The following is a 23,799-nucleotide window of genomic DNA, read 5'->3' as shown; positions in this document are numbered from 1 at the left end:
AACAAGCTGTGGAAAATTCTTCAAGAGATGGAAATACCAGACCACCTTACCTGTCTCCTAAGAAACCTGTATGTGGGTCAAGAAGCAACAGTTAGAACTGGATGTGGAACAACTCACTGGTTCACAATTTGGAAAGCAGTATAACAAGGCTGTATATTGTCATCTTGCTTTTTTCACTTCTACGCAGAGTAAAACGTGCAATATGGGGCAGGATGAATCACAAGCTGGAATCAAGATTGCCGGGAGAAACATCAATAATCTCAGATATGCAGATTATATCACTCTAATGGCAGAAAGTGAAGAGGAATTAAAGAGCCTCTTGATGCAGATGAAAGAGAGGAGTGAAAAGGCTGGCTTAAAACTCAACATTAAAAAAAATGAAGATCATGGCATTGGTCCCAACACTTCACAGCAAACAGAAGGGGGAAAAGCAGAAACAATGACAGATTTTATTTTCTTGGGCTCCAAGATCACTGTGAACAGTGCCTACAGCCATGAAATTCAGACATTTGTTCCTTGGAAGGAAAGCTATGACCAACCTGCAGAGTGTATTAAAAAGCAGAAACATTACTTTGCTGACAAAGGTCTGTATATTCAAAGCTATAGGTTTTCCAGTAATCATGTATGGATGTGAGAGTTGGACCATAAAGAAGGCTGAGTGTGGAAGAATTGATGCTTTTGAACTGCAGTGCTAGAAAAGACTCTTGAGAGTCCCTTGGACTGCAAGGAGATCAAACCAGTCAATCCTAAAGGAAATCAACCTTGAACATTCACTGGAAGAACTGATACTGAAGCTCCAATACCAAGGCCACCTGATGCAAAGAGCTGACTCACTGGAAAAGACCCTGATGCTGGGAAAGATTGAAGGCAAAAGAAGAAGAGGGTAGCAGAGAATGAGATGGCTGAATGGCATCAGCGATTCAATGAACATGAATTCAACCAAACTCCAAGAGATAGTTGAGGACAGAGGAGCCTGGAGTGCTGCAGTCCATGGTGTCACAAAAAGTGAGACACAACTTAACCAACTGAACAACAATATAAAACACTAAGTATAATTCCAATTTATAATGAAAAGAGACAATAGTTGCAAAATCCTGGACAATGACATCATAAATCAGGATGAGAGAACGGTGATGCTATGGAGGAGTTGGCACATTCTACAGTTCTCATAATATTCATGCATTAAAGAAATATTAACTATAGCCTTCTATTGTTGTGCCCAGTTCCTCAGTCATGTCTGACTCTTTGTAGCCCCATGCGCTGCAGTCCGCCAGGCTCCTCTGTCTATGGAATGTTCCAAGCAAGAATTTTGGAGTGGGTTGCCATTTCCTACTCCAGGGGGTCTTCCTGACCCAGGATTCGATCGGCGTCTCTTCCGTCTCCTTCATTGACAGGCAGATTATTTACCACTGTGCCACCTGGGAAGTAGTCTTCTATTAAACAACTACTAAAAAAATAAGAGGGAAAAAATATATATATATAGCTTCCAATTACTGGGAGGTGGGAGAATAAGATAAAGAGAACCTTAATCAGTCCAAAAAGATTAAAAAGAAAAGAATTTTTATAAAAGATAATAATTATCCAGCATTGTTTGACAAGTGAAGAGAAGTCAAGGGCAGAAGAAGAGACAAATTAGAAAGGAATTTCAGTATGAAGAAAGAAGTCTCAAACAGATACAGGAAGAGGATTAACACGAAGTTACTGGGACATTCATACATACACTCCCACACCCCCACAGAGCTACTTTAACAGTCCAGGCAAAATAAAGATATTTATAGAAAGGAAATGACAAACTCTTCTCTTGTTTCTCACCTAGGTGACTATGAGTGGGCTTCCCTTCCAATGGAGTCAGAGAAGTTGTTGATTTGGTGAGAAGTTCAGGTTTTTTAGATCATGTCTACAACAGAGGCAAGGAGTATACTACAGAGATAGAGATTTGGGGAATTTGTGAATAAATCCATCACACAGATACTGAGGGGGAGTAAAGGACAGGTAAAACACGAACACTAGGCAAATGAAAATGAACTCTACGGAATGTTTTAACTCTACCTTAAAATATTTTGGACAACTGCCGTTAGGAAAAAAAATACTAAAAGAAAACTCTTCTTTAAAAAACTTTTGAAATACTGTGTATGTTAGTTGCTCAACAGTGTCCAACTCTTCACGACCCAATGGACTATAGCCTACCAGGCTACTCTGTCCATGGAATTCTCCAGGCAAGAATACTAGAGTGGGTAGCCATTCCCTTCTCCAGGATATCTTCCCAACCGAGGGACTGAACCCAGGTCTCCTGCATTGCTGGCTGATTCTTTACCTTCGAAGGTTTACAAAGCCTTTAAAACACTCACCCTCCGAAAACTTGTTTATAATTTCAGTATCAGATATTTACTGTAGATAAGCAAGGCAATTCAATCTAAATCCCATTAGTAAGTGAACCCTTCCCCATTTTTTCGATATTTACAATATAAATTATATTTTTATTAAATGAAAACAGCTTTATTTCCAGGTTTGAAGACAGCTGAAGTTCAACCCATTCCAATTTAAGACATTAACATGAAATGATGAGAGAAGGCAAAACCCATTTTTTTCAACACATAGAAATTAAGCTAACTTAACACTACACAACTTCTGTCCATAACTACATTCCACTATCTGGTTCATTAAAGCAGAATTAAAATCATACATAACAGCTATGGTTAGCAAATAAAAACCACAAAAAATGGTTATGACTGTGCATGAGATAGCTGGGAAGCATGGTAATTCCACATGATTCAAACAAGAGAAATATCTTCTTTAAAGTCACAGAAGATAGAGTGCACTGAACAGGATATGTTAACTTCTCCTGGTATTATCCCTTATCACTACACTGGCCCTAACATGTTGATGCTTATGCATGCACTTTGTCTAACGAGTTCAAAGCGTGCCAAGTAAACACAGCGCCTTCTGTAATTACTTCAGAAGAGGAGGAGGGAACTGCTGAGAAAAATCACCCCATGGAGCCAAAGTATCAGGAGAGGGCCAGTATCTATTACTTCAAGGCCTGATAGCAAAACCTTGGCTCAGAAAACAGATACATATTTAAACATTCTGTGTAAGCCTAAGAAAAGCACACTCTACAAGTTCCAAGTTGGTTTATCTTGATGTTATTAAACACAAGACTCAAACTGAAAGACTAGCCAGCATAATTCCTCCTTTTTAAAGACAGCTCAAATTCATTTCTTGATTAATTAGACCTGTCAGGTCGAGTGGCGCATATTTTTCTCACGGGCCTCTAACACTCCCTGGGCTTAATATTCCATTGACTGAATCCGTATTTATCCTACTAATAGAAAACCATCCAGTATTATTATCCAACTCGGTGCTTCCCAACCACCTGGCCAGCGCCCTGGGGAAATGATGTGAATGACAGAGTCTGCTTTCAGTCTGAGTTGACCAGCAGGGACCTCCAACCACAACAGGGCCACTTTGAGGGCCGAGGGGAACCATCTGGGCACACCTACAACCCATCTGTGCATACTGTTAATGACCACAGCATATTGGTAAGGAAGAATTTGGTCAAATTCTTCTGATACTCAGCGATAAGGTTCAACACAGCCTTACAAACATTTTATGCACTTTTAATAGAAAAGCCAATCTTACTGAGAGAAACTGTACACAAAACCTTTAAATACAGACACACACACATACCCCCAAATATTGGCATCAGCAGCAGAATCTCCTCCCCAAAATCAAGTAAGTATATAGGTTAGAAAAATGAATTCTCTATATTCTTGGACTTTATTTTCATGTATTAGTACCTATAGCCACTACTATCTAAGCTACTAAAACACAAAAGCTTGAATACATTTTTAAATTATAAAAATCAAGGAATATACCACAGGGGTAATTTGCATAATACATATATACTCTCTGAAATCTGCACAATTTATATATAGGCACATTTTCCTGAGGAAAGTATCTATATAACTTCTCAAAGAAATGTGCTATCCAAAAAGAGTTTGTTTTGTTTTGTTTTTACTACTTCTACTGGAATATACAACAACTATAACTTTTCCAAATTCTGGCACACTATATATATATATATACATATATGTGTGTGTGTGTGTGTGTGTGTGTGTGTGTATATCTCCCCTTCCTTACACTGTCTGAACTGGCTTCTAAGGGTACCTGACCTTTGTTAGCCTCACATACCTTCTCTTTAAAAATGGACATAGTTCTGTTGCCATGTCTACTTAAGAACTGGTGAATACATTAAATTTGGCAATGTAGAAGAAAGTTCTCTATATAATTAGAAGTCTCTATCAAAATATGCCAACTATGCAATAACTTTATAATGTTTATCATTGATATTTTTATCTGTTACAATGGTCTATAAAAAGATATTTCAAATTTCATTCAGAACAAGTACTATTAAAAAATTAAAACAAGCTTTGTCTTAAAAGCACTGATACCAAGACTAGTTTTCTCATACAGATTGTGGATCTTTAAGACATGTAGGTTTATATTCGAACATATTTTATCTGAAAGAGCATAATAATGTGCACTTCTGGTTAACAATGACTAAAGTGAAACTCTCAGGGAAAAGATTTCAGATACCCACTGGAACTTTCCTAAAAATATTCCCACCTGAAGTAATCTGTCAGAAAGTCATACCTTTGAAAGGATATGATCACAGCTTTTCTAAGAACAAATTCTTTTCAAAGTGAAATAATTTATAGAAATGCAATAGAAAGAAAGCTGAGGAAAGAAGTAAAACCAGTTATTTCCTTCCATGGTGAGGTTCTATATATACCAACAGTATTTCTAAAAATTTTCCCCATAAACTGTAAATGAATTAATGCACTGTCCCCCTTGACCTTAAAGGACCTGTGTAATAAAGATCAGCCTTTCAAACAGTCTAGGCAACTTTCCCACAGGCACCCAACAAGTACTATGTCCCCTTATCCTTTGTTTCTTTCAAACAAAATCTAACAAGGTTTCTAGTAATTCTTACACATATGACTTCAATAAAATAGAGATGCTATGCTCTTGGAAAGGAATGCTCAATAATATCAATATGCTCAACCCCAAGTTAACAGGCAGTTTTGAGTAATGTCAATCAAAATCCCAACACAACAGAATTATATGGAGTGCTTATTAAACTTGATGTTTTCCCAAAAGATCTCTAAACCGAAGATTAAATCTCTAGGATTTATGTCCAGAAATCTGTTCAACAGCACCCCAGGTAAAACTTAAGAATCCCTGCATTAGTCCTGTTGTCTCCTAATGATCAATCTGAAGGCCATTAATAAAACAGATATTCATCATGAACTGCTCTGATCACTTCAGAGGGTATTTTTTTCTCTCTCCCTCTCCTAGGAGACTGTCTAAAGGAGAATGTGACCTGTGGAAACAGCAGCACTGGCATCACTTAAGAGAGTGCTGGTAATGTAGAACCCCAGGCCCTACCCCAGATGCTCTGAGTCAGAAGCTACTTTTTAACAAATCCCCAAGTGATTCATATACTTACTGAGAGTCTGAGAAGCAGTATATTAGAGAATACGACTCCTCAAAATTACTCTTAAAAAGTTAATACACTTAATGTGAACCAGGCTTCCCTGGTGGCCCAGCTGGTAAAGAATCTGCCTGCCAATGCGGGAAATGCAAGAGATGCTGGTTCACTGGTTCAGTCCCTAGGCTGGGAAGATACCTTGAATTAGAAAATGGCAACCCACTCCTGTATTCTTGTCTGGAAAATTCTGTGGACAGAGGAGCCTGGTGGGCTACGGTCCATGAGGTCGCAAAAAGTCAGACACAACTGAACGTGCACGCACGCACTCTAAAGTGAACCAGCTATTCGAGTCCAAACGAATATTCCTTTCAAACTTCCCTGCTGTCACCAGTCCCTCAGACACCTCATCACAACTCCTGTTCATAAGGCTGTAATGAAGTAAAGATCAAAGACTATTTTAATAGTCCTTTCACATACCTATGGATATTCTTCTCTGCTATCGTAGCAAAACATAACAATTACTCACTTCTTAAAGGTCACTCCAACATGATATCTCAAACCACATCACTGAATTTTTTGCATGCTTACATTAAAACCCAATGGTCAATCTTATATTAGTAACATCATGTATTAGGAAAATAACAGTTAACCGAGTTTAAGAAATTGTGTTATCCTTTTTAAAAATTGTATTTGGAAACATTATCACCTATCTCCTGAGAAAAGCCTTTAGGCAGTAGGAAGCTATCAAGTTCACAGAGGCAGATACAAGTTTTCCAAAATTGTAACTTTCTTTCGAAAAATCAAATTCTGTCATTAACAACACTTGTTTTCCTTGAAGTGACAGTCTCACTTCATTTTTTGAGAAAATGTGAGCCAAATATCCAGATCTAAATGAATAACCATAGTTTATCAATCACTTTCAAAGAAAAATAAGTGTTCCACGAAAAAAGCAGAAGGTTCAGCACACAACTGAATCACCTAAGCGCTCTTCCTCAATTATACCACCATAAACTTCACCATGCAGCAGGTGCTTCATGTATACTTCCCATTTCTTAAATGATATTAAACTTATGATATTAAAAAGATATGAACTTATGAATGGCCAATAATAAGCACATGAAAAGATGTTCAACACCACCTATCTTTGGGAAAATGCAAATCAAAACCAGAATGATACACCACTTCACACCCATCTTGGATGGTCATTATAAAATTTTAAAAAGAAACAAAACAGAAAATAGCAAGTGTTGGTGAGGACATGAGAACTTAAAATGGTATAGCTGGCCACTATGGAAAACAGGATGACAATTCCTCAAAAAATTAAACATAGAATCATTCATACATAATGCAGCAATTCTGTTTCTGGGTCCATTACCAAGAAGAAATGAAAGCATGGGCTTGACTAGATATTTATACACTTATATTCATAGCAGCGTTACTCACAATAGTCAGAAGGTGGAAATGACCAAACTGTGTCCACTGATGGTGACTAAACAAAATGTGACATTCCATTCATGGATTACTCAGACTTAAATTCTGATACATGCTACAACATGGATGAACCTCGAAAATGTTATGGTAAGTCAAACACGCCAATAAAAAAAGGACAATTATGTATGATTCCAGCTATATGAGGTACTTAGAATAGTCAAATTCATAGGGTCAGTAAGTAGAATAGTGGTTACTGGGACTAGGAAAAAGGAAGAATGTGGAGTTAGTGCTTAATGGATACAGAGTTTCGATTTGGGAACATGAAGAAGTTCTGGAAATGGATAGTGGTGACGATGGCCTAACAATGTGAATGCCACTGAACTATAAACTAAAAAATAGTTAAAATGGTAAATTTTATGTATATTTTACCACAACCAGAAGAAAAAAAACAAAGACACGTACTTTTGAGACTGAGAAAAGACTTTTTACAGCTGCATCAAAGAAATTAAGAGAAAGCAGCTTTAAAAACAAAACAAAACAAAACTGAGAGCGTGTGACAGTGAAGAACACGACGACTAATACATTTTGGGGCCAACCGTGTAGATTCGTGTTACAGTGGTTTTAACTAGCATTGCTTTCAAACTGTCAATGAAAATGCCAATAAAGTGTAAAAGGCAATTATGTCTTAAAAGTATTATGAAAATTCTGACCTGATAGACCCCATCAAAAGGTTCTGAGGACCTATCCCCCTGGAGCCCACAAACACCACTTTGAGAACCATTACTGAAGCCTGTTCTTTCAGAAGTCAGTGATAGAAGGAAAGACACACAAAAGACCGTGAGAAACCTTTATTTTTGTTTTGTCTTTTAAAATGAGAGAAACAGGCTGATATGTTGAATAGACAGAATAAGTAATAAGGCACAAGTAGAAATGCAGTTGGGGGGCGAGTCTGAAGTTATAAGTAAAGGAGAGACCCATATCAGACGTAGATGGAGGATGGGCATGGTTGTATTTTGGCTTTAAAAAGGCTCTAAGTGCTTGGAATGTAATGTACAGCATGTAACAATAGTTAATAATCCTGTATGTATATCTGAAAGTTGCCAAGAGAATAGATCTTAAAACGTCTCATCAGAGGGGAAAAAGTTTGTAACTATGTGTGGTGATAGACAGACTTATCCTGGTGATCATTTCACAATGTATACAAATGTGGACTCATGTTGTATATTTGAAACTAATATAATGTTATAGATCAACTCTATCTCAATTTAAACAAACAAAAAAAAAACCTCTACTTAAAAATATACGAACACTAAACAAATGTTTCTTGATAATGATGGTGACAGTCCCATGAAAGTGAAAGTGAAGTTGCTCAGTCGTGTCCGACTCTTAGTGACCCCATGGACTGCAGCCTACCAGGCTCCTCCGTCCATGGGATTTTCCAGGCAAGAATACTGGAGTGCATACACACCGAGGAAACCAGAATTGAAAGAGACACATGTACCCCAATGTTCATCACAGCACTGTTTATAATAGCCAGGACATGGAAACAACCTAGATGTCCATCAGCAGATGAATGGATAAGAAAGCTGTGGTACATATACACAATGGAGTATTACTCAGCCATTAAAAAGAATTCATTTGAATCAGTTCTGATGAGATGGATGAAACTGGAGCCGATTATACAGAGTGAAGTAAGCCAGAAAGAAAAACACCAATACAGTATACTAACACATATATATGGAATTTAGAAAGATGGCAATGACGACCCTGTATACAAGACAGGAAAAAAGACACAGCCATGTATAACAGACTTTTGGACTCAGAGGGAGAGGGAGAGGGTGGGATGATTGGGGAGAATGGCATTCTAACATGTATACTATCATGTAAGAATTGAATCGCCAGTCTATGTCTGACGCAGGATACAGCATGCTTGGGGCTGGTGCATGGGGATGACCCAGAGAGATGTTGTGGGGAGGGAGGTGGGAGGGGGGTGCATGTTTGGGAACACATGTAAGAATTAAAGATTTTAAAATTAAAAAAATAAAAAACTAATAAAAAAGTAAAAAAAAAAAAGAATACTGGAGTGGGTCGCCATTGCCTTCTCCAGGGGATCTTCCCGACCCAGGGATCGAACCCAGGTCTCCCACATTGTACATAGACACTTTACTGTCTGAGCCACCAGGGAAGTCCCATAGTTTAATAAAAAATATTAAGAAATTTTCTTTTAATATTTTTAACTCATAGATCAAGGACTATTCCAACTTTTCACTTGCATGTGTATAAAAATATGCCACATATATCACAGAAGTAATGTCATTTTTAAGAAAATTCGTATGATGTCACATGATCTTATTTCCTACCAAGACTCAGAAGTGTAGTATTTTCAGGTTTAAGACAAATGTATACATGCTATGATCTAAAGATAAAAATTTGAAAGATCCCATGTCTTTTCTATTTTGAATACATGTAGCACAAACTGGTTAAATGAAATGCAAAAGGGGATTTGATATTATAGCACATTAGACTCTAAGCTTTAAAGTTCCCATAACCTTACACTAGGAACAGAAGGAAGTAGGGGGTAAGAATTCATCTGTTTCTCTTCTTTTCACTTTCTTTCCTCCCTACCAGGAGGTCCCAGATATTGCAAAGCGAGATTCACAAGAAGACGCTAAAGTAATATGATTTTATCTTACTTTACAGTTCACAAACACATTATTTCACTCAGGGCTGAATCTTTCTAAACTGAGATAAGACTAATTTGGGGGAAGGTATAATTTTAAACCTTTTCATGTTAATTCTGACACCTTAAACAACTGCAACAAATGGTTTCATGGCCTCAGCAAAGAGCGAAGTGAAAAAACTTTAACTCAAACATGTTTGGGAATACCTCCTTCCACCTCAGACTCCTCAGGTACCCATTAATACTCCAGCTGCCTCCAAAATATTCAAAGTCCTCTGATCTCTTAAGTCTGCTCAAAGTCCCACTCCAACCAAAGGCCAAAATTTGAATGTGTACAAGTGCCAATTAAAGAGCCCACATGCAGTGGAAAGAGTGCTAAGTCCTGAGACCTGAATTCTGCCCTCCACAACCAACACTAACAGTGTGATTTTGAGGGCTCATCCCTTAATCTATTTTCTCATAGTTAAATAAGGGAACTAAAATTGGATAATTGCTGCAATTACAGGAGATTTAATGAGGCTCTAGCATTTTAAAAGATAGACTGTCAGTCCAGCACCACCAACTCCAATTAATAGACCACTGGGGATATTCTCTGAAGGAAGCTGAGAAGGCCTTTGCCTTCATGCAGATTCTTGTACACCACCCACCACTCCATCCCTATATTTAGTCTTCCAAAAAACCAAAACTCAATAGAATTGACCTCAGAATATCCATAATGACCCACCGTAACCTTTTAAAATACTTGTAACCTTTATCAACACAGCTACTATTTTAAAGTGAGGACACACTTGAACCTTAACTCTGTAAACAGGAGTTTCTCATGCTAGAAATTTATGGGCCATCAAAATAGTCACATCCAACTCTGAATAAGATGGATCCATACAGCACCTTGCAAACTCACTTTTACCATGATACTATGGGCAAAATGCCATACACAAACACATGCTTTCTCTTTCAATCCATGGATTTGCAACACTTCTCAAGTCCCCACTTCAGTGAGCTGAAAAAACAAAGCTGTAACAGCTAGTTCACTGGATTTTAAATACATACATATAACTATCAATTTGAATTGAGATCCTTAAAATGTTATTAATAATATTTTATTAAAAGATAAAAAATGAACAAAGATTTAACAGTCTGGTTAACTATTCACCAGGATTTGAACTAGGCTAGTTGGAAAACCAAATCCTCTTTTTTAGGTCTACATTTCTGCACTACAGCACTAGTTAACTGTTTTACAAACTTCTCTCATTGATCACAAAACAGACCATTAAAAGCCTAAGCACAGCTGAACACATACTCATCCTACTTCTGGAAAAATAACTCAGAATCCATGTCCTACTGATCATGAGCCAGTGGCATCTTTTTTGTTGCTGTTACACAAAGAACAGACAGACCATTAATATTCAGAAGGAGAGATTCTGTTATGCAGAAAAGAGAATGAAAAAGTGGGTCATGGTCAGTGATGCATAATCCTACTCCCTAGAAAAATAGTCCTGACAACATTCATTAAGTAAAATAGTTTACTGTATTGTAAGTACTAATATCTTAATGATTCCAGAATGAATATCAAAATTCAGACTAACCACTGACCACCTCATTCAAAAGACAATAGTTAAGTATGTAAAAATCCCCATCAGCTCAAACAATGGCTCAGCCACACACACACACACACACACACACACACACACACAATCTAAGGAAAACAAGTAAATATAGCAATTAGGCAAGGGAAGGAGTGTGTTAGAAACCTCTCTTCCAGAAAACCAAAGAAGAAATACAAGAATGCTAAGGGTGGTAATGATGAGTTACTAAGAAAACTGCATAAAGACTTCATTTGCTACCCTCTGATCTGTTATGCTAAGGCTTACAAATTTCCCAGTCAACAAAAATGCAAAGCTTCTCTGGTAGAAAATGAGCACCTCCAACATCACAGACTAACTAGAGAGGTCCTTAAAAGAAATAATCATATGTTCCTTCAAGCAGAGCATTAAGGAGATGCCCCTCTTGCTAATCTCTCCTTCTCTTAGATTCCAGCTGTCACTTTAAACCTCGGTACTATCAGTCACTGAAGGGAAAGCCTTAGCCATCTGATCATTTCCAACACTGACACTTCCTTAAGATTCCTTACTCAGAGCACATACATTAGGCCTCTTCAGCTCACTGTCTGTCCCACAGTCGTGGCTTTCTTAAAGATGACATGGGTCAGGGGAGTTTACGCTAGAATATTTCTGAGAGTCATACCTAACAAGAGCAACGCAGTACCCACAAAACAAAGATGCACTCACTATTTGTGTAATCATAACAGAAGTAAAACAGGCTAGAAATTCAAAAATTAATCTGGTTGTGTTTTTTCATCTATCTAGACAATACTGTACCTACATTATTATAAATGCATCTACTTATTTTAATTTCTATAAAGGGACATAACTTGAAAAATAGGGCCAATCTGTTCCTAAACATCAACTGAACAACAGGATACGTCAAGTCTAGTTTGCTATCTGACTGTTTAACAGTAAATCTGTACAGGCCTTCGGACTGTTTTCAGTTCAAAACCTCAATCTCTTACCTGTATCACAAGTATAGCACTGCAAAAGATAAATGATGAATATAAGCCAAGTTTTAAAGGAGCTAAAAAGGATTAAAAAATCTTGCAGTAGAGGAAACTTTTTATCAGCCATTTTCTTGGAATAGAACAAAGCCATGTAAAGTAAGTGCAACATGAGAAACAGTTGCTACACAAGGCATCAAAGGAAGACATAACTGCACTCATTTGGTGGCACACAGGCTTCATGGAAAAATAAAGACTGCAATTAATTAACTGTATATTAAATGAGTCCTGCAAGATCCCATTTCAACAGACCTGGAGAGGCCGGCATCTGAAAACCGGGAATGATAAAGCATGAAAGAAGCGTAGGAGACAGAAGCACATGTGCAATCGTGACATACACCCAGGGGAGGAGTGAGAGATGAAGGTGGAAAGGGGTTTGGAGTCACGTTGCAGAGGACCTTGAATCCCAGAGCACTGAGTCTGCACTTCACTTGCTTAAGCAAATAAGAGGGTGACAAAACCAGAAGCCCACTTCCAGAACAATTAGAAGGAAGACTAGAGTCGCTCTGATGAGGAAAGAGCCTAAAAGGGGAGGAACAGCCCACAGGAGAATGTATTTCTTTAAGAAGTAGTAGGGACCCAAACTAGAGCTGACAGCAATGGAAACAAAAAGTAACAAGTTCTTCATACATAACACAGTTAAACTTTCTGGCCATAAACTTGCTCAGAGAAAATATTACTATAACCCTTCCTCATATATTCTTTGTAAGCAAACATTTGTAAAACGAGTTTCTTTACTTCCAGATACCCTTCAAAAAACATATAAACGACTCACTTGGAGATAACAAATTAAAATGACAAAAGCAGCAACTAAGGTGCCTCAGCCCTTGAAGTTGAACTGGGCTCTGAAATGCCACGCTATTTCAACTGAGCATCAGTCCTCTACCTTGAGGCTAATACGCAAGGTAACTTCTTATAAAAGACTCTTTCCAATGCTTAAGAAATAGCTTTATACCATGTAATAAGAAATAAATCGCTACCCTATACTGAAGTTTGCCAAAGAACACAAATGTATGATAACCATGCACAATCCTTTCATTACGGTCTCAATCCTAAAACTGCTCATCATTAGCCCTCCTTTCCCATGCTCCTCTCTTATTGGCAGGAGCAGTAAGATTCAGGTACACAGGTAGAATCAGCGAAACTCAAAACAGAAAAAAATGTTACAGATTTATCTTAACCCACTTCATTTTTCTCCTTGAGGAAACTGAGGTCAAAATGTCACAATGTGAGTTAGTGGTATTAACTGGGATTAGCAAATGGTCTAACTTCCAAGTTTCACCTTTTTTTTTAATAGTTGTCTCCAAGAAGGCACCATTTCAAAATTTAATTAAAAACAGGAAAACTAGTAGCAACAAATATTTCACATTTTAAAACAATACCATTGCAAAGTGCCTCTCCAAAGGTTACATCCCAAACTATGCCCTCAAGGTTACTGGAATTCTAGGACAAACCCAAAATTCCATTAAAAAGGCCCTCTATAAAAGGCCTGACAACCACTTTCCTAAGTCTTGAAACTTAGCAGAAATGTGCTGACTGATCTCAACTGTAAACATGATACATACAGACTGAGAATCTCCAAATTAACTAAGCACCCAACTATTTAAAACAGCTCAGTCATTAACCACTCAACGTCCCAACCAAGTCCCCTAAAAATAGTGGCTTGTGGGTACATAAATGGCTCACCAGATGGATGCAGGATAAAAATCAAGGAATGAGCAGCCTCAAGCCCTTGCAGATGAAACCTCCTGCAGCTTTGAAACTGCCATTCAGACTCTTAATTTCAGAATTCCAGATCAAGGCTTTAATCATTTGATAGCTATCAAATGTGTTCTAATAAATATGTATGTTCTACTTTGAGTTTTGACATCAAAAGAAAAAAAAACAGGAGAGAAGGGGAGAAAGAGAACCCCAGATAATACACAAGATCAGTAAAGAATACCAAAGAAGATCAGGAATCAGTGTAAGGACAGACATCAATTCTACCTTCTAATATGTTACTTAATACTTCTAACACCAATTTTCTATTTTTCCCTCTTGCGAACTCCATAATGGAAAGATACTAACAAATATTAATTTATTCCCATTATTTTTAAAGTAACCGAAGACAACCTTTCCAATTTGCTCAACATGAAAATGTCAGTACTAACCCCACAAAGTTGACCACAGCTAAAATCACAGAAATTTGACATATCAGTGCAATTTAGCACCTTTACTGGAGATAAATGGGCTTCCCAGGTGGCTCAATGGTAAAAAATCCACCTGCCAATGCAGGAGACGTGGGTTTGGTCCCTGAGTTGGGAAGCTCCCCGGAAAAGAAAATGGTAACCCACTCCACTTTCTTGCCTAGGAATCCCATGGACAGAGGAGCCTTGCAGGCTACAGTTCATGGGGTCTCAAACATGACAGCAACTGAGCTCACACACACTGGAGGCAAATGTACAATTTCCACTACATACTGTTGAAGTACTGGAAATTTAGCGTTAGTATCTTGTCCTTGAATAAAGTGTCACATCTAAAGAAAATATATCAGTGATCAAAATTACATCCTAGGAGTGTCCCTACAATGATAACATAACCCAACACAGAAGCATTGTTAACAAGATTCTATGTAATACCCATTGCTGCAAATTACTTTCACATTATTGTGAAAGCACATGCTGCTATCAAGGTCAAAATTCTATATAGCTAACAGGAACATACAAATTATATGTGGCTGAATGCCATATAATTATCTGATCAAAATGATTTGGTATTTTTACAAACATGTGACACTTACTTCAGGATAAATGTACCACCTAATCTAAAAGCAAGTTACTACAATGCCAGAATCAAATTTCACTGAAAGCTTACAACTAAATCTGAACCAGAAATTAATCCATATTTATTGAGAGATTTGGCATACACTGTTAGGTACTGTCACAAATTATCTTGTCAATATCACACATTACCTATTGATTTTCATACTAGGTATAGGCTATGTGTTACAGAAAAGCAAACAATGTTTCCTGACAGTTTATTTCAACATCAACTGAAAATTACTGCACAGAACTAAAGATACAGAGATAAATAAATAAGACTCTGTCCTCAAAATACTCTCCATCCAAAAAAAAAAAAAGACTTAAAATCAACTGCAGAATATAAAACAATTTCACAATGGCATGTAAAAATGCTTTTCTGTTTTTTAACTCGGCCACTTTTGCTACATAAAGAAAAATACAACGTCAACAAAGAAAGGTGACTTAAGAGGGCATCCACGTTATTCTTTCTTTGCTGTTTCAAGGAAGCTAAATGAAATGCCAATTTGCAAATGTGTCTTCACCAAAAGTAGAAAATTCAGGGTCCCCAGGACTAAGCAGAAGACCTCTGAGGGGACAAGAACTAAAGAGTCCTCCACTGGTACTTCTTAATTTGCAAATTCGGTTCTAAATTCTACTGAAGAATTCTGGTTTCCCAAAAAAAGTCAAAAATCATTTCCTTTGAAAAGTATCTGAATGCCTATGGTGAGGCAATTTCTGTGACACAAAAAGCATTTAATGGAGTGTCCTTCTGCCTCCAGAATTTCACTATCTGCTAGGGGCGTTGAGACAGGAACAATAATTAATCACCGGTTTGCAAGTGCTTACATAGTTGTATCTCAAGACAAAAGATTAAATGTGATAAGAGAAGAAAAAGCAAACAGCTACAAATGTCCACAGGAAGAAGGGAGTGATCAGAGCCAGCAGTTAGGAAGCTAAGGTTAGAGAGGCAGAGTGAAAGGCAAACAGGAGATTCAACCCCGGAACCAGGAGGCGAGAAGCACACTGTGGCTGGAGCAAAGAGCATTACCAGAAAATAATCACAGCTAAGTTTCATAAGGCAGGTGAATGACTAAGCATGCACAATCATCAACTTGTTGTTTAGTTGCTGAGTTGTGTCTAACTCTTTTGCAACACCATGGACTGTAGCCTGCCAGCCTCCTCTGTCCATGGGATTTCCCAGGCAAGAATATTGGAGTGGGTTGCCATTTACTCCTCCAGGGGATCTTGGAGCTTCCCAATGCAGGGATTGAACCCTTGTCTCCTGAACTGGCAGGAGGATTCTTTACCTGAGCCACCAGGGAAGCCCATTATAATCATGAATGCCTGACCAAAAAAATGTAACCAAGTAAGATGACTTCTCACCAACACAACTGTTCCCTCCCTCCCTTCACTCCTCAGTTTCAAGGCATCAGATTCTCCTGTATTCCTCTGCCTCTGGCAGCTCCTTGAAGTCTCTGCCCACTCTTAAATCTCAAGGCATGCTTCCTGGACCAGCAGTATCTGCACTGATGAGCAAGTTGGTAGAAATGAAAATTACGGGCTCTGACCAGCCATACAAAATCAAACTCTGGATGTCAGGCTCAGCAATCTGTGGTTTACCAAGCTCTCCAAATAAATGATTCTAATAAACTCTAATGTCTGAAACCAATGTTCCACAGGAGTCCTTCATGAGAGCCTTGCCCTTCTCATTCTACACGCTCTCCTTCACCCATCCTCTCCCAGGGCTTAAAATAACAGTCAAATAAATGCTCACTAATCACAAGTACCTGTCTCTAAACCCAAACACCTTTGCTGAGTACCAGGCCATATATACTCAGCATCCCACTTGACAAGTATTTCCTCCCAGATTTCTCAACTAAACATGTCCGGAATTACTGGATATTCTTCCAATCTCCACACCCAGCCCCCAAATTCTGTTCCTTCTCTACTCTTCCCACCTCAATAAAAGCACCTCCATCCAAGAGGTGCATAACCAAGTCATTCTTCACACTTCCTACAACACCCACCTCCACGTAATCCACACCAGGTCCTCCCAGTCAAGCATTAGTAACATTAGGCTCCATCCCCACTGCCACCCTCTTAACTAATCATCTAATTTGTATACCTCTCAAACAGTCACCACAGAGCAAACACCACGAGCTCACGAAAACACAGATGAGAGCATGTCACGGCCCAAATTTAAATCCTTCACTAGCTTCCCACCGCATTTTCAGATAAAAATCTAAATACCCAACATGCCATACAAAGACCTAGATCCTAGTCACCGCTCCAAAACCACCCCGGTTCTTCTTTCACGTGATTCATTCACTACGGTCGATGGCTCTGGACTTCCTTCAGTTTCTGAAACTTTCCTACAGAGGAATTTCTCTCTTCATGACATACTCCACACCACCCCCACCTTCACACCTCTGCCCTTACTTAACTCTCCTCACACTTCAGATTTCTGCTAAAATGTCAAAAATAGCGGGGGAGGGGGCTTCCTAATCCACCAATATAAACTGAATCAGTTATTTGCTCATAAAACCCTACGCTTTCTTGTCACAATTATCTAAACTGCTAACTACATTAACCTGACTGATTTTATCATCTACACTAGACTGCAAGTTCCATAAGGCCAAAGAAATATCTGTTTTGTTCTCTTAGTACAGAGCTTGGCATTTTTTTAAAGAAGGCATTTCATAAATAGGGAATAGGAACAGTTGTTGATATCTTTATTAAATCCTTCCCTTCCGCTGTCTCTCTTAGGAACTTTAACTTACATGTTACTGGGTAGCTACAGATAATTCCTGCATGAAACATTATGCTTAAATCCATCATTTTTCTTACTGATTTATATTGCAAAATCAGAAGTACTTTACTACCTTTCTGTTAAATTAACAATGAGAATTAACTGGCACCTAAGCTAAATTCACCCTACTTGAAGCAGTTAACTCTGAAAGAGTTACCAAGCTACTTTTACAGAAATCTGTAGTAAATTCCTGGCCTCCAATTTCTGACAGTGCCAATTTCTGACAGTCGCCTCCCACCATGACCATGTCTGAAAGTCCTGTGCACCCAATTATATTCAAAATATCGTTCCTATCCAGCCCCATAACCTCATGATTAGATTATGTCAACAAATTATGGATGGTATCCTGCCCTCTACACTGCTCCCCATTTAAGGGGAAAAGTCCCCTACTGGAGAACCCACTCTTCCCCTTATCAATCAACATTGAATTCTTCTGATTAGACTGAAGTCATGTTATCCAAAAGTGGTCCTATGTTTTAGTAAAAACTTGGAAGGTGACATTGAATTATATGTGCTTGACAATTTGATACTGTTTCAAGCTAAAATTTACATATGGCTCTAGCTCATTTCTACGGCCTAACCTAAAACTGAACTTGCATTCCTGCAACTAAACACAACTGTTGAGGAAAATCATGAAAATGCCTGTCATATCAGTTGTTTCGACTTTTAGCAAGAACTAAAAAGGTGCAAGTTCTCAGCATTTTCCAACACACATATTCTTAACTAGAAAGATGATATGAAATATATAACATTTCAGAAAGGAAACTACACCAACACACAACATAAGTATACCCCTAAGAATCTAGGTTTTTAAAATTATATATACTATATAAAACATTTTGTGTATGTATATATTCACACACAGCTGATCTTCATTATTTGAGTTCATATTTGTAAACCTGCTTACTTGCCAAAATTTATTTGTATCCCTGAAATCAATACAATATCTCAAAATCAAAACAATGGCACTTTCATAGTCATTTGCAGACTGTGCATCGGCGAAAATTTTGAGTAGGCCAGCTGGCATCAACGAGGTATTACCCTGCCTTCTTTCAGCTCTCATACTGTAAGCAAGGGCCCTTTTCAAGGTCTATACAGTGTCATGTTTTTCTCATTTTTGTGTTTTTTACTGACGATTCTGTTGTTTAAAACAGCCCTCAAGCATAGTGCCAAAATGTTGTCCACCTAGCATTCCTTAGAGCAAGAAGGCTATGATGACCCTCACAGAGAACATCTGTGTGTTCGCTAAGCTTCATTTAGGCACGAGCTACAGTACTGTCACCCTGCTTATTTAACTGATACACAGAGTACATCATGAGAAACGCTGGGCTGGAGGAAGCACAAGCTGGAATCAAGATTGCTGGGAGAAATATCAATCACCTCAGATATGTGGATGACACCACCCTTATGGCAGAAAGTAAAGAAAAACTAACGGCCTCTTGATGAAAGTGAAAGAGAGGAGTGAAAAATTTGGCTTAAAGCTCAACATTCAGAAGACTAAGACCACGGCATCCAATCCCATCACTTCATGGGAAATAGATGGGGAAACAGTGGAAAACAGTGTCAGACTTTTTCTGGGCTCCAAAATCACTGCAAATGGTGACTGCAGCCATGAGATTAAAAGACGCTTACTCCTTGGAAGGAAAGTTATGATCAACCTAGACAGCATATTAAAAAGCAGAGACATTACTTTGTTAACAAAAGTCCATCTAGTCAAGGCTATGGTTTTTCCAGTAGTCATGTATGGATGTGAGAGTTGGACTATAAAGAAAGCTGAGTGCTGAAGAATTGATGCTTTTGAACTGTGATGTTGGAAAAGAGTCTTTGAGAGTCCTCTAGACTGCAAGGAGATCCAACCAGTCCATTCTAAAGGAGATCAGTCCTGGGTGTTCATTGGAAGGACTGATGTGGAAGCTGAAACTCCAATACTTTGGAAACCTGATGCGAAGAGCTGTCTCACTAGAAAAGACCCTGATGCTGGGAAAGATTGAGAGCAGGAGGAGAAGGGGATGACAGAGGATGAGATGGTTGGATGGCATCATCAACTCAATGGACATGGGTTTGGGTGGACTCCGGGAGTTGGTGATGGACAGGGAGGCCTGGCGTGCTGCAGTTCATGGGGTCGCAGAGAGTCCGACACGACTGAGCAACTGAACTGAACAGTACTGTTGGCCATGAATTCAATGTTAATGAGTGAACGAACAATATACATACTAAACAAGGTTCTTTAAACAGAAACACACATAAAACAAGGTTTATATTGATTGGCAAAAATGGGAGCAGAGACTTGTGGTACCCTAACACTGTATTTACCCTAGGCACAATGATTCCATATTTGCTAAATCACTGTTGACGACAACTTTAAAGAACATAAGTTCTATGAATAATGAGAATCAAGTATGTACATAGGGAGGGAGACAGCCAGCACTCCCACCAGGGTGACTGAAGACTCAGACACTGCAGAAGTCATTCTGAGCAATAGCAGGGCAAAACACGCAGGACACAGCATCCAGAGTCCCGGCTCCATTTAAACAACACTGACACAAAACAAAAATGGAAAACCTACTAAGCGTGTTTTTTGCTATCTTTGCTTCTACCTTTTTCCCATTCAATGGTAAACCTCTCCCCAATTCAGGTGCTCTACACACTAACGCCTTTTCAAAAGCACTTGCCATAATCTTACAACTGGGCAAATGTACCTGTAAATTAAAGGAATGATCATTCTTGAATGTAAACCACATTTGTACTTAAACATCTACACTGTGGCATATTTGGAAAGAAGAGAGAATATGAAGCATATGAAATGACAATATATCGTCAGAATCAAAGAGTGAACCGAATATAGATTTCAGTTGTGTGTGTGCTGGAAAAAGAAATACATAAGGGAACAAGACCAAGGACTCAGCCTTCCCTCCACAGAAGGCCAAAAGCCTAGGTCCAGGAGCTGGGGGTGTTGGGGGCGGGGTTGGGATGGGGGTGGGAGGAGTGCCATCTTTCAAAAGAGTTGGTTCAATGCTTGCTTCCTCCTAACACTTGACTGCAGATTTTTCCAAAAGAAATGACAAATTATGGCAAAAGGCAGCAGAACATTAACAGTGACATTAGTGACTGAAAAAATTTTTCTTTTAAATTTTTTTGTGTGTGGTTGAGCACTCCCCTTTTGAAAATTTTTTATTTGCATTTTCCAAAATTACTTTTTGTTGAAAATAGCTTGCTCAGAAGTAATCACAGGACATGCATGGAGCAGTGGCAAAAGCTACAAATCCAAAGTCTACTTTCATGAAATGTTGATGATTTCCTTCTATTAAATAAAAGACTCACCTGGGGTTTAGTGAAATGAAGTGAGTGTAATATTACTCAAGTCACACTTGAATTAGTTACTGCAGTTCAAAAGACAGAAGTACAGCATGCGAGTTAACAGCCATGTCTTCTGAAAACCTCAGCTTGAGCTACAACTAAAACATTTGAAATTCCTGTAACATAATGCGATAGGAACTTTCACAGCGTAGTAAATCTGTCTGTCAACACCCATTACCATACACTCATTATTTGACAAGCTAAGGATCCTCCTCCCACCTCTCTAAGATTCAGCCAGGCTCATTACTAGGGGCAATGGCTTGCCAAACAATGCATCCATCCCTGAACCATTCAAATCTTCTTTCTCTTTAGAGTATGTTATAGACAATAACCTTTCATTTTTCCTCTTGTACTCATTTGCTATTGTTTACAGCATTTCAAAAAGCACAAGTGGAATCTCAGTCTACTGTCTCCAAACCACATCAACAACTAGCTCTCAGAGAACCAAAACTACTGTCTTCGATTTCTTCTCTCTTAATCTTGGAACTTAAAAGGGCCATTTACCAAGAAATTTGAAGAAGGAAAATGGCAACCCACTCCAGTATCCCTGCCTGGAGAATCCCATGGACCGAGGAGTCTGGTGGGCTACTGTTCACGGGGTCACAAAGAGTCGTACACAAGTGAGGGACTAAGCACACCAACAAATTATTTCTTGATAAGTATTTAAGTATTTTTTTGGTAATATCATTCTGCGATTAAAAACTCAAAAGCCAGTGAAACACGCGACAAAACAAGTTATCTCCTACAAGCCAATTATACACGATACACAAAACTAAAGTGTAAGATTTCTTTTTTTAAAAAGAGTAAACTTTTTTGTAAGCAGCCCTGCAACTGTTGACATAACCCGGTAAAGATAATGAGAGTTCCCAAACAAAACTTCTCAAGTGAAAGTTAACCTTTCCTACCGCCTTTTAAAGTACTATCAAAGAGACGTCCAGCAAGGATATGACTGGTCTCATAGAGAAGATTCTAAACAACAAAGCGGACTTCAAGTTTACCTGCTTCCCCCATGGCAACCCACTGACTGAAATCTGGGGCAAAGCATCACCTCCAGCACGCGCACAGACAGAAATAAATTGTTTTTCAACTGATGACTGAGCAGGAGCAAACCCAGGCGGAACACCCGGGGCTGCGGGGTCCTGAGCCCTGCGGCGCGGGTGGAGAGGCTAGTGCAGGACAGCCTACTGAGACACAGCGGGGAGACAGGAGACCCAATCCTGCTCTATCTGAACCTCTAATGAGTCACTGGTTCAATCATGACACCGCAGCCCTCGCTAAGACGTTTCCTATTTATCTCCCAGCCTCAAGAGGGAGTGAAAATGACAAACTCGTGCTGAAAGAACTGTGCACGGGTCAGAGCTGCCGGCGGCGAGAAAAGCCGACTTAGGCGCGAGCCCCCGCCGGCTTGGCCGAGAAAGCAGGAGAGTGAGCCGCGAAGGCGCGGAAAGAAGCGGGAGAGAACGGGAGAAGCTACCGCCACACCCCAGCCCTCCCTCACCTGCCTGCCCGAGCCTCCCCGGGCGCCCGTACCTTCGGCCAGCGACTCCTCCAGGGTGACCTGGTAGCGGCCGACCGCGAACACCCGGACCCCCACGGACGAGCTACCGGCCCCGGCCCCGCCGGCCCCGCCACCCGCCGCTCCGCCGCCGCCGCCGCCCTCCGACTTGGGCATTCGAGAGAACTTCTTCATGGTCCCGCCGGCGCGCTGGAGGGCGCGGGACGCGCCTAAGGGCGAGCGAGAGGGCGAGCGCCCGGCCCGGCGTGCGCGGCCGGGGCGTCCGCGAGGGGTCACCGCCCCTCGCCTGTCCGAGCGTCCGTGCGCGCTGAGGCCCGCCGAGCCTCACATTCCGCGCGCCCCGAGCGCACTGCCCTGGCCCCGCCGCCCGCTCCGCGGCTCCGCTGCAGCTGCCGGGCTCCCGCAGAGGGCGGCGAGGAGGGCGGGGACGGGGCGGGGCGCGAGGGGGCGGGCCCGAGTGCGGGAGCGACGCGGCCGCCTCCGCCAGTGCCTCGGGCGCCCTCGCCGCCGCGCCAGGCGCCCGGAGCGCGAACCCCGGAGGAGGGCGCCTGGGAGGGAGAGGGCCAAGGGGGCGGGGCGGCCGGTCCCTCCGGGGAGTGGGCTGGACCACTCAGGCCTCACACCCGCTGGACCGCACCGCCGCCGCCCCGGCCGAACCTGCACCGCCCGCCACTCGCGGCCGTTGGCGGCGCGGCGCCCCTGCCAACCGCTCACTGAGGCAAGGCGCCCCGCGCAGGCGCGTTGCCTGCGCCGCCGGAAGTGACGGTTCCGGCTCTTGTCACGTGGAGGGGGGGACGGGGGAGGCGATAGTGGGGGTTGGGGACGAGGGCGAGGTCCGGAATCCCGGGTCGGGGGGCCTGGCTGGGAGGATTCAGGCCGGTTTCCTGAGGTCCCGGCTTCGAGCAGGGAGGTGTTCAGGGGACCGGTTTTGGCTCTGGCTGTGCGGCGAGAGGTTGGTATGTCACTCGGGGGCTTAAAAATGCCGCCAACAACTTCACCCCTGTGAAGGGACTTTTCTCCCTGCATTTCGAAGACGTTTTTCCAGAAATTCTCCCGAGAACCTTCTTCCGCTCGCCCACCCCCGAGCGTGGGAGGTGGGAGCAGCACAGAACTAGAGCGGATTT

The 23,799-nt window shown here is 40.6% G+C and overlaps 1 protein-coding gene across 4 annotated transcripts in view; it reads right to left on the bottom strand.

Moving 5' to 3' along the window:
* BMP2K (BMP2 inducible kinase) overlaps positions 1–23,436 on the bottom strand; it is a 121,927-nt gene extending 98,491 nt beyond the window's left edge. For all 4 annotated transcript variants that reach the window (XR_011257814.1, XR_011257815.1, XM_069594441.1 and 1 more), the window contains exon 1: positions 22,690–23,436. Coding sequence is in view for 2 of the 4 variants with exons in the window: in XM_069594441.1 (XP_069450542.1) it covers positions 22,690–22,849 (160 nt within the window). In the remaining 2 variants the exon portion in view is untranslated. The remainder of the gene's footprint in view (positions 1–22,689) is intronic.
* Between the last annotated feature and the right edge of the window lie 363 nt (positions 23,437–23,799).

Source organism: Ovis canadensis, chromosome 6 (assembly GCF_042477335.2).
Source record: "Ovis canadensis isolate MfBH-ARS-UI-01 breed Bighorn chromosome 6, ARS-UI_OviCan_v2, whole genome shotgun sequence".
In the NCBI taxonomy this organism is placed as follows: Eukaryota; Metazoa; Chordata; class Mammalia; order Artiodactyla; family Bovidae; genus Ovis; species Ovis canadensis.
Note: the sequence above shows the minus strand (reverse complement) of the source record. Positions and strands in the feature narration are given on the sequence as shown.